This window comes from Hyla sarda, chromosome 4, assembly GCF_029499605.1.
Source record: "Hyla sarda isolate aHylSar1 chromosome 4, aHylSar1.hap1, whole genome shotgun sequence".
Lineage (NCBI taxonomy): Eukaryota > Metazoa > Chordata > Amphibia > Anura > Hylidae > Hyla > Hyla sarda.
In genome coordinates this window covers 189,165,986-189,178,340 of record NC_079192.1, presented here as the reverse complement: position 1 = coordinate 189,178,340, position 12,355 = coordinate 189,165,986, and the positions used below count along the sequence as shown (strand labels likewise).

Genomic DNA, 12,355 nt, shown 5'->3' with positions numbered 1-12,355 from the left:
GATGTCGGACCTGTTTCCCACCGAAAGGTCTAAGGTGGCTTTCGTAGTCAGCCTTCTGTCCGGAAAAGCCCTGTCATGGGCCACACCGCTCTGGGACCGCAATGACCCCGTCACTGCCTCTGTACACTCCTTCTTCTCGGAAATCCGAAGTGTCTTTGAGGAACCTGCCCGAGCCTCTTCTGCTGAGACTGCCCTGTTGAACCTGGTCCAGGGTAATTCTTCCGTTGGCGAGTATGCCGTACAATTCCGTACTCTTGCTTCAGAATTGTCCTGGAATAATGAGGCCCTCTGCGCGACCTTCAAAAAAGGCCTATCCAGCAACATTAAAGATGTTCTGGCCGCACGAGAAATTCCTGCTAATCTACATGAACTTATTCACCTAGCCACTCGCATTGACATGCGTTTTTCCGAAAGGCGTCAGGAACTCCGCCAAGATATGGACTCTGTTCGCACGAGGCGTTTCTTCTCCTCGGCTCCTCTCTCCTCTGGTCCCCTGCAATCTGTTCCTGTGCCTCCCGCCGTGGAGGCTATGCAGGTCGACCGGTCTCGCCTGACACCTCAAGAGAGGACACGACGCCGTATGGAGAACCTCTGCCTGTACTGTGCTAGTACCGAACACTTCCTGAGAGATTGTCCTATCCGTCCTCCCCGCCTGGAAAGACGTACGCTGACTCCGCACAAAGATGAGACAGTCCTTGATGTCTACTCTGCTTCTCCACGTCTTACTGTGCCTGTGCGGATGTCTGCCTCTGCCTTCTCCTTCTCTACAGTGGCCTTCTTGGACTCTGGATCTGCAGGAAATTTTATTTTGGCCTCTCTCGTCAACAGGTTCAACATCCCGGTGACCAGTCTCGCCAGACCCCTATACATCAATTGTGTAAATAATGAAAGATTGGACTGTACCATACGTTTCCGCACGGAGCCCCTTCTTATGAGCATCGGATCTCATCATGAGAGGATTGAACTTTTGGTCCTCCCCAATTGCACCTCGGAAATTCTCCTTGGACTTCCCTGGCTTCAACTTCATTCCCCTACCCTGGATTGGTCCACTGGGGAGATCAAGAGTTGGGGGTCCTCTTGTTCCAAGAACTGTCTAAAACCGGTTCCCAGTAACCCTTGCCGTAACTCTGTGGTTCCTCCAGTAACCGGTCTCCCTAAGGCCTATATGGACTTCGCGGATGTTTTCTGCAAAAAACAAGCTGAGACTCTACCTCCTCACAGGCCTTATGATTGCCCTATCGACCTCCTCCCGGGCACTACTCCACCCCGGGGCAGAATTTATCCTCTCTCTGCCCCAGAGACTCTTGCCATGTCCGAATATGTCCAGGAGAATCTAAAAAAGGGCTTTATCCGTAAATCCTCCTCTCCTGCCGGAGCCGGATTTTTCTTTGTGTCCAAAAAAGATGGCTCCCTACGTCCATGCATTGACTACCGCGGTCTTAATAAAATCACGGTTAAGAACCGCTACCCCTTACCCCTCATCTCTGAACTCTTTGATCGCCTCCAAGGTGCCCACATCTTCACTAAATTGGACTTAAGAGGCGCCTATAACCTCATCCGCATCAGAGAGGGGGACGAGTGGAAAACGGCATTTAACACCAGAGATGGACACTTTGAGTATCTGGTCATGCCCTTTGGACTGTGCAACGCCCCTGCCGTCTTCCAAGACTTTGTCAATGAAATTTTTCGTGATCTGTTATACTCCTGTGTTGTTGTATATCTGGACGATATCCTAATTTTTTCTGCCAATCTAGAAGAACACCGCCAGCATGTCCGTATGGTTCTTCAGAGACTTCGTGACAACCAACTCTATGCCAAAATTGAGAAATGTCTGTTTGAATGCCAATCTCTTCCTTTTCTAGGATATTTGGTCTCTGGCCAGGGACTACAGATGGATCCAGACAAACTCTCTGCCGTCTTAGATTGGCCACGCCCCTCCGGACTCCGTGCTATCCAACGCTTTTTGGGGTTCGCCAATTATTACAGGCAATTTATTCCACATTTTTCTACCATTGTGGCTCCTATCGTGGCTTTAACCAAAAAAAATGCTGATCCCAAGTCCTGGCCCCCTCAAGCAGAAGACGCCTTTAAACGACTCAAGTCTGCCTTTTCTTCGGCTCCCGTCCTCTCCAGACCTGACCCTTCCAAACCCTTCCTATTGGAGGTTGATGCCTCCTCAGTGGGAGCTGGAGCTGTTCTTCTACAAAAAAATTCTTCCGGGCATGCTGTCACTTGTGGTTTTTTCTCTAGGACCTTCTCTCCAGCGGAGAGGAACTACTCCATCGGGGATCGAGAGCTTCTAGCCATTAAATTAGCACTTGAGGAATGGAGGCATCTGCTGGAGGGATCAAGTTCTCCTGTTATTATCTACACCGACCACAAGAACCTCTCCTACCTCCAGTCTGCCCAACGGCTGAATCCTCGCCAGGCCCGGTGGTCTCTGTTCTTTGCCCGATTTAATTTTGAGATTCACTTTCGTCCTGCCGATAAGAACATTAGGGCCGATGCTCTCTCTCGTTCCTCGGATGCCTCAGAAGTTGAACTCTCTCCGCAACACATCATTCCACCTGACTGCCTGATCTCCACTTCTCCTGCCTCCATCAGGCAGACTCCTCCAGGAAAGACCTTTGTTTCTCCTCGCCAACGCCTCGGAATCCTCAAATGGGGTCACTCCTCCCATCTCGCAGGTCATGCGGGTATCAAGAAATCTGTGCAACTCATCTCCCGCTTCTATTGGTGGCCGACTCTGGAGACGGATGTTGTGGACTTTGTGCGAGCCTGCACTATCTGTGCCCGGGATAAGACTCCTCGCCAGAAGCCCGCTGGTTTTCTTCATCCTCTGCCTGTCCCCGAACAGCCTTGGTCTCTGATTGGTATGGATTTTATTACTGACTTACCCCCATCCCATGGCAACACTGTTATTTGGGTGGTCGTTGATCGATTCTCCAAAATGGCACATTTCATCCCTCTTCCTGGTCTTCCTTCTGCGCCTCAGTTGGCTAAACAATTTTTTGTACACATTTTTCGTCTTCACGGGTTGCCTACGCAGATTGTCTCGGATAGAGGCGTCCAATTCGTGTCTAAATTCTGGAGGGCTCTCTGTAAACAACTCAAGATTAAATTAAATTTTTCTTCTGCATATCATCCCCAGTCCAATGGACAAGTAGAAAGGATTAACCAGATCTTGGGTGATTATTTGCGACATTTTGTTTCCTCCCGCCAGGATGACTGGGCAGATCTCCTCCCATGGGCCGAATTCTCGTATAACTTCAGGGTCTCTGAGTCTTCCTCCAAATCCCCATTTTTCGTGGTGTACGGCCGTCACCCTCTTCCCCCCCTCCCTACTCCCTTGCCCTCTGGTCTGCCCGCTGTGGATGAAATTTCTCGTGACCTTTCCATCATATGGAGAGAGACCCAAAATTCTCTCTTACAGGCTTCATCACGCATGAAGAGGTTCGCGGATAAGAAAAGAAGAGCTCCCCCCGTTTTTTCCCCTGGAGACAAGGTATGGCTCTCCGCTAAATATGTCCGCTTCCGTGTCCCTAGCTACAAGTTGGGACCACGCTATCTTGGTCCTTTCAAAATTTTGTGTCAAATTAATCCTGTCTCTTATAAACTTCTTCTTCCTCCCTCTCTTCGTATCCCTAATGCCTTTCACGTCTCTCTTCTCAAACCACTCATCCTCAACCGTTTTTCTCCCAAATCTGTTCCTCCCACTCCTGTTTCCGGCTCCTCGGACATCTTCTCGGTCAAAGAAATTTTAGCTGCCAAAAAGGTCAGAGGGAAAAATTTTTTTTTAGTGGACTGGGAGGGTTGTGGTCCTGAAGAGAGATCCTGGGAACCTGAGGACAACATCCTAGACAAAAGTCTGCTCCTCAGGTTCTCAGGCTCTAAGAAGAGGGGGAGACCCAAGGGGGGGGGTACTGTTACGCCGAGCGCTTCGGGTCCCCGCTCCTCCCCGGAGCGCTCGCTTCACTCTCCCCGCGGCAGCGCTCCGGTCACGTCCTCTGACCCGGGGCGCTGCGATTCCGCTGCCAGCCGGGATGCGATTCGCGATGCGGGTAGCGCCCGCTCGCGATGCGCACCCCGGCTCCCCTACCTGACTCGCTCTCCGTCTGTTCTGTCCCGGCGCGCGCGGCCCCGCTCCCTAGGGCGCGCGCGCGCCGGGTCTCTGCGATTTAAAGGGCCACTGCGCCGCTGATTGGCGCAGTGGTTCCAATCAGTGTGTTCACCTGTGCACTTCCCTATATCACCTCACTTCCCCTGCACTCCCTTGCCGGATCTTGTTGCCTTAGTGCCAGTGAAAGCGTTCCTTGTGTGTTCCTTGCCTGTGTTTCCAGACCTTCTGCCGTTGCCCCTGACTACGATCCTTGCTGCCTGCCCCGACCTTCTGCTACGTCCGACCTTGCTTTTGCCTACTCCCTTGTACCGCGCCTATCTTCAGCAGCCAGAGAGGTGAGCCGTTGCTAGTGGATACGACCTGGTCACTACCGCCGCAGCAAGACCATCCCGCTTTGCGGCGGGCTCTGGTGAAAACCAGTAGTGGCTTAGAACCGGTCCACTAGCACGGTCCACGCCAATCCCTCTCTGGCACAGAGGATCCACTACCTGCCAGCCGGCATCGTGACAGCTATCTGATTGGTTGCTATGGGCAACTTTTCCTTTCCACAGGTTTTGATACATCTCCCCCAAGATGAATGTGATTTAACTGACTCTTAAAAGTCTTTACGAGGGATGCAGCACTTTTGAAATTGCTAAGATATTGGTGTATGATCACAGAACCATCAAACATTTGTTGCAAATAGTTCACAGGGTTGCAAGAAAAATGTTGAGAAAAAAAGATGCAAATAAACTAAAAAAGATTTGAGAAGAATCAAACATGAAGCTCCCAGGTACCCATTATCCTTCAGTGCTGTCATTACAGGGGCACAGAGCTCCACTTATATGAGCTAGTTGGACCTTTTTTTTGCAATGTTTCGGCTAGGTGTTAGCCTTTATCAAGCATCATGATGCTTGATTAAAAGGGTATTCCGGACAAATACATCTTATCCCCTATCCAAAGGATAGGGGATAAGATGTCTGATCGCAGGGGTCCCGCTGCTGGGACCCACCTGCGATCTTAATGCAGCACCCGCATTCTATGCGGGGCTGCGTCTCCAGTCCCAGAAACCTCTTTGTTTCCAGGACTGGAGATGTGACATCATGCCACGCCCCATTGTGACATCATGTCACGCCCCCTCCATTCATGTCTATGGGAGGGGGCGTGACGGCCATCATGCCCCCTCCCATAGACAGGAATGGAGGGGACGTGGCGTGACATTACGTCTCCAGTCCTGGAAACAAAGAGGTTTCCGAGACTGGAGACGCAGCCCCACATATAATGTGGGTGCTGCATGGAGATTGCAGGGTCTCCAGCGGTGGGCCCCCCGCGATCAAACATCTTATCCCCTATCCTTTGGATAGGGGATAAGATGTATTTGGCCGGAATACCCCTTTAAGGCTAACACCTGGCTGAAAAATAGCATTTGGGAAACCAATACATCACAGCTCTTTTTACAAGAAAGGGAGTTGCCCATTACTGGTGTTGTGGCCTGCGATCTCTTGTGTTTGGATGCTGGAGTGGCCCTCTGGTGGACCACGAGCACAACGGACTGATCTAGTGCTGTCCTCTGCTGTTTTAGGAGGGAGGAAGGTAAGTAGAGGCTTTTGTCATTTTATCAGACAGTCTGAGCACAATTCTTCAAGACTATTTAGCTGCATAATTCCTTTAAATATTCAGGTTTACGGTTTAATCCTCAAGAATTCAACTTGCCTAATATTTGTGCCCACAGTGTATAGACACAACGAAGATACAACAATGGTACTACTTACATAAAAAATGAAGCTTACGGACAAAGTAATAAATGTAGCTTCACAATCTGCGATATTGTATGCGATTCATAAAAGCAACAGTTTACTTCACTTCATAATCCAATTGGAACTGAGCCATACGCCAGTGCTGCTAAACTATATCACAGTCATACGGGTCTTAATATAGATTTGTGATCTATAGATACATTTCCACACCAAGGTTCCCTCTGAAGATCAACTACTGACTATATTTAGCCACCATCATTTTCAGTAGAGGATTTGTACCACAGCAGAAGATTCGCAAACTGTTTCAACCATTGGAAACATTTTCACTTTGCACCGAGATGTCTGTTTTTCCTCATATCGTACATGTAATCGCAGTTATCAAAGCCATCATAAGACATTATAGCAAAGGACATTATTGGTGTATAAAGCAACAATGTATCTATTGCATATTTCATTCTGCAATATTTAACACTGTGTTTCTACTATGTATAGAGGAGAATGTTTCCATATACACAACTGTGTCCTGTTTATACAAATCAGACGTTTTTGTGTCTGTATGTGGAAACGTTTGTGTTTGTCTATATTGAGTTTCTAGCCCTGGAGGGGGTTCAATGTCATTATGAAGAATAACCAGACTTCTCACACCCTGTGATCTCACTAAAGTCACCAATAGGGCTGATACCTCCAGATGGACAATACCTAATACTGTGAGGAAGGGAGAACAGTTTGCAAAGTACAATGCGTTTTTATTTGCCTGGGAAGTCAGAAGATATCCTGGAGCCCTAAAAATGTAGTGGGTATAACTTATTTATACTACAAGCTCTATACATACAGTCATGGCCGTAAATGTTGGCACCGCTGAAATTTTTCTAGAAAATGAAGTATTTCTCACAGAAAAGGTTTGCAGTAACACATGTTTTGCTATACACATGTTTATTCCCTTTGTGTGTATTGGAACTAAACAAAAAAAAGGGAGGAAAAAGCAAATTGGACATAATGTCACACCAAACTCCAAAAATGGTCTGGACAAAAATTATTGGCACCCTTTCAAAATTGTGGAAAAATAAGATTGCTTCAAGCATGTGATGCTCCTTTAAACTCCCCTGGGGTAAGTAACAGGTGTGGGCAATATACAAATCACACCTGAAAGCAGATAAAAAGGAGAGAAGTTCACTTAGTCTTTGCATTATGTGTCTGTGTGTGCCACACTAAGCATGGACAACAGGAAGAGGAGAAGAGAACTGTCTGAGGACTTGAAAACCAAAATTGTGGGAAAATATCAACAATCTCAAGGTTACAAGTCCATCTCCAGAGATCTAGATTTGCCTTTGTCCACAGTGCGCAACATTATCAAGAAGTTTGCAACCCATGGCACTGTAGCTAATCTCCCTGGGTGTGGACGGAAGAGAAAAATTGATGAAAGGTGTCAACGCAGGATAGTCAGGATGTGAATAAGCAGCTCCAAACAAGTGCCAAAGATATTCAAGCTGTCCTCCAGGCTCAGGTAGCATCAGTGTCAGCGCAAACTATCAGTCAACATTTAAATGAAATGAAAAGCTATGGCAGGAGACCCAGGAGGACCCCACTGCTGACACAGAGACATAAAAAAGCAAGACTACGTTTTGCCAAAATGAACTTGAGTAAGCCAAAATCCTTCTGGGAAAATGTCTTGTGGACAGATGAGACCAAGATAGAGCTTTTTGGTAAAGCACATCATCCTACTGTTTACCGAAAACGGAATGAGGCCTTCAAAGAAAAGAACACAGTACCTACAGTGAAATATGGTGGAGGTTCAATGATGTTTTGGGGTAGTTTTTCTGCCTCTGGCACTGGGTGCCTTGAATGTGTGCAAGGCATCATGAAACCTGAGGATTACCAATGGATTTTGGGTCGCACTGTACAGCCCAGTGTCAGAAAGCTGTGTTTGCATCCGAGATCTTGGGTCTTCCAGCAGGACAATGACCCCAAACATATGTCAAAAAGCACCCAGAAATGGATGGCAACAAAGCGCTGGAGAGTTCTGAAGTGGCCAGCAATGAGTCCAGATCTAAATCCCATTGTACACCTGTGGAGAGATCTTAAAATTGCTGTTGGGTAAAGGCGCCTTTCTAAGCAGAGAGACCTGGAGAAGTTTGCAAAGGAAGAGTGGTCCAACATTCCGGCTGAGAGGTGTAAGAAGCTTATTGATGGTTATAGGAAGCCACTGATTTCAGTTATTTTTTCCTAAGGGTGTGCAACCAAATATTGGCCCTCATTTACTTAGAAAATCGGGTTGTAAGTCTATCTTGCTTTCTTACCCGACTGCTTTTTTCCCCTGATATTCATTATTATGTCGCATCCTGTTTGTCTCACGTGGGTTTTGTTGGTTTTGGTTTCCAACTCCTCTGAGTTGTCGGGAAAAAATCCACAACAATTCAACAAATTCGGGTTGGAAACCTTTATAAATACGTGGGAAAGCTCAGAAATGTCGGGTTACGCCCCTTTTTCGGGTTTGGGAGAATCCACATCGGGTCCGTCGGGAAAAAATGTTGCATCGTGTCGCAGACTGGCGCACGATGTCTGCGACATGGCGCAGACAAAGATGCGCCAAAAAAACCTGACAAAAGAAGTCGGGTTTAAAATAGTAAATGAGGGCCATTGTGTTAAGGGTGCCAATAATTTTTTCCAGCCCATTTTTGGAGTTTGGTGTGACATTATGTCCAATTTGCTTTTTTCCTCCGTTTTTTGGTTTAGTTCCAATACACACAAAGGTAATAAACATGTGTACAGCAAAACATGTGTTACTGCAATCCTTTTCTGTGAGAAATACTTCATTTTCTAGAAAAATTGCAGGGGTGCCAACATTTACGGCCATGACTGTATATGCATAGCACATCTACACTTATAGAGTTAATTATATTATGAATTAATATAACAAGTATGGCATAACTGGTATCAAAGTGACAGCATGCAATCCTTAGGTTACAAAAACAGCAGGTTCACATGTGATCCTCCTATTACAAAACAGATAAGTGATGGCAATTTCATTTATTTATTCCCAAGTTTCCTATTTATACATAACAAGATATCAACAAAAATGACCGGAGAACAGTGCACAGGGCCTCAGGATATTTAATGAAAAAAACTGTAGACCAGGTAACAGCTGCCATTTTGTACTGCATTGTGTTTACTAGTCAACATTACATATTTCAAACAAGCCCACATTGACCTTCTTCTGTGTAGTTGTGACAGCGACATCCTAAAGCAATGGATGGGGCAATGAAAGGTCCGGGGGATGGGGGGATGAGCAGGAATTCTGATTGATGTGGAAAGTAGGCAGGGCAGATGAGCTGGTCTTGTTGGCAAAGATGAAAACCTTTCTAAAGCTTTTAAATTAGAGTAATGAGGCGTAACCAGAAAGGCCTCAGAGTGTACAATGGGGACGTGGGGAAAGTACCATAGGCCATCCAAAGAGATATTTACAAATCAGAAGCTCATGCAGCTTTATGTCTTATAAAGTCTTAGGTCTTACAAGATGCTGAATTCTTTTGTGTAGTATTCAATTTGGTTTCTATGTGTCTATTTTCATGTGTTATGTGGATTATTGAGTTGTTATGTGTTTTTAACCATAGCAATAATTCATCTCTAGGTGGACATTTATGCACAGAATCTACAGTCTAATGAAGCAAAAGATTTTCTTCTATATTCAGGTCAAATGGATTAATAATGGGAAACTGTATGTGTCCCCATAGTGCCAACAAGGTCCACAGTGTTGAAGATTATATATTCATAATGGTTCTAGTCCTACATACAGTTTCTCTTTTAACAATCTGCTGTGGATGTTCCGCTGCAGAAATTCAGCAGAGGAACTTCTGCAAACCCAATTAGGTCAATGAGTAGCAAAATAATCTGCTCTGTTACTATCAAGAGTGAAGAAATCTCCGCTCTTAGTAAATTAACCCCTCACATGCTGTGGTCAAATCATGACTGCTGCATTTGTGGAGTCTCTGTGTGTTGTTCACCCCATTGGCTTTTTTGGCTACATGATCACCAGTGCGTTTCCATGGCAGCTAGTGTTGCCATGTTAAGGACCTCAGGTCTGCCATGGGTGTCTGCAGCACGGCCAGGTACATTGCTTGTTGATGTTATGTTGACATGCAGAATACACTGAACTGCAGTAGTAGTGCAGTCTATTATACCAGTGATCTGCTGATCTCTGTCAAAGTTCCCTTATTGGACTAGTTAAAACTTAAATAAAATGTAATTTAAAAGTCCCCCCACCCACTTTCCAAAAAATAAAAATAAATTATTTTCCCTTAACATTCCCTTTTTCTACATAAAACATTAAAAAATACAGCTACACATACTTGCTAAATCAATGTCCATAACAACTCAAAGGATAAAGTTATTTTATTATTTAATCCGTTGAAAAAAATATAACATAAAAAATGCTATGATTTTGTTAATCTGCCTTTCAAAAAACAGAAAAAAAAACAATCAAAAAGTCAAAAAGTATTCCAAAATGGTACCACCAAAAAACAACACCTAACATAGTGCCGTAAGGTGAAAAATAAAAAAGTTATAGGTGATGTAATATGGGTTCGATAAAAAGGGGGGGAAATTACCATGGGTTGTGTATGTGTGTGCCTAGCTGGTAGTAGCAGTAGCCAGGATGATGGTGGTAGTTGTAGTAGCCAGTGAAAAGCAGACAATGGTGAACTGGTGCTAATAGTATCAAGCTGACAGCAGGCAGTGGTGGCCTGGTGGTATTTTTTAGTAGCCAGCAAAAAGCAGGCAGTGATGCACCAGTGCTAGTAGTAGTAGCCACCGGACAGCAGGCAGTGATAGACTAGTGATACTTCTAACCAGGCCTTGTGATGCTGCTCAATTAGAAAATAATTTCCACACAGCAGCATACCATAAAGAGATTGGTTCACCACCATCTGACTGTGCCCCTCCTCTGGAAGTTTTTTTTTCTCAAGTCTGCAGATGCAGCAGCTTAGCCGTAACCTGCTCCTAGGCTGGTCAGACCAACAAGCCTGCTGACATCATTGTCCTTAAACTCCTCCTTATCGTCCCCACCACTTCTCATAGTATGAACTTTTGATGTCTGATCTTGGACTTCTTTCTCTCCCTCAGCATATCCACCATGATGCCTTACAATCTCACCACCACACCTACCATCACCAGTCCCACTACTGCTTTGCTTGGTCATTGCTCTTACCTCCACTGCCTAAGCAGCACAAAGGCTAATGCTATTCTTCTGCTTAGCACTGGGGGAAGGTGGGGGGGGGGGGGGGGGGGCAGGACAGAGATGATGTAACAGACCATCTAGGACAGACATTTCCACGCCATATAACTGTAGACTGACACCTGGTTCAACGTCATATTGTCAGACTCTTCTTCTGCCTGAGAAGACTTTGAACTAGTCAACCAATTCATAAGTACCATACTATCCTGAGAAACCACACAAACTCTGGCCAGCATACCTTACTACTAGCTGCAAGGAATTCTGCCCTACCCTGACATCATCTCAGTGTTCCTAATACGTCCTCCATTCATTGAGGTCCCAAAGTCATGTGTTCCTCATCCCTTCTGCTAATTATAGCACTGATGCCAGACTTGCAGGAGCCAATCCTGGCAAAGTTTGAAAGTTCTGCGGGACAATTTTACCCTAAAGTTCTGAGCGTGACCAGGTTCGCAGGGCTCGGCTCGTTCATTTCTATTATTTATAATAGGCATAGTATTACCCAGCATGGGGCACAGATTTGTAGCATCTGATCTATTTACGAGTATGGAACACACTTTAAAAAACGTTTATACATAATAACAATTCAGTCTAAAAACAACTTTGTCACTCACCTGATTGGTTCTCACAATGCCAAGGTCTTCTAGAAAATCCAGTTGGGGAGATCTCAGCTGTCTGCCAATAACCCTGGGCAAACATTAAATCATTATCAGTACAAATATTTTATTTAGTTTCCCCATCTTAAAGCAGGACTGTGTATTTTTGCTAAAAGCATTTTTAAAGTTTTGAGGGGGCATCATTTCAGTGAGTAAAAATAAAAAATGCTAACAATTCTGCTGTCATGCTGTGGCCAGGTGACCAGTAGCAAACAAATTTCCCCCCTTTGGGTGAATCCACATGGGTCAGAACTGATGCAAAATGTACCTGAAGACTTTCAGTCACTCACTAAGTTCTGGATTTGTGATTGATTGAGTTATGTGGACACATGTACCATATACTGTGAATCTACAACTAAATCTGCATGTAACACATACACCTTTTTGATGCATATTTGTGACAGATCTAGATGGAAGAATTCTGGCTCATGTGGAATTACTCGAGTTGGGGGTATTCATTCCAAGTGCCTGTTGGTCAAAAGTAACGCTTATTGACTCTACAATAAACAATGCATGCCATGTCCTACCCCACCTAGATGGTGGTGGGCATAGGTAACTGTGACAACTCTAGAAGCAACTTATGTCCAGTCCTTCTATTCTTTGATGTCTGCCATCA

At 45.4% G+C, this 12,355-nt stretch overlaps 1 protein-coding gene across 1 annotated transcript in view; it reads right to left on the bottom strand.

The window, feature by feature from the left end:
- KCP (kielin cysteine rich BMP regulator) overlaps positions 1–12,355 on the bottom strand; it is a 117,295-nt gene that overhangs the window by 78,557 nt on the left and 26,383 nt on the right. Inside the window, exon 3 of the mRNA XM_056573113.1 lies at positions 11,698–11,770. Within this exon, the coding sequence (XP_056429088.1) occupies positions 11,698–11,770 (73 nt within the window). The remainder of the gene's footprint in view (positions 1–11,697; positions 11,771–12,355) is intronic.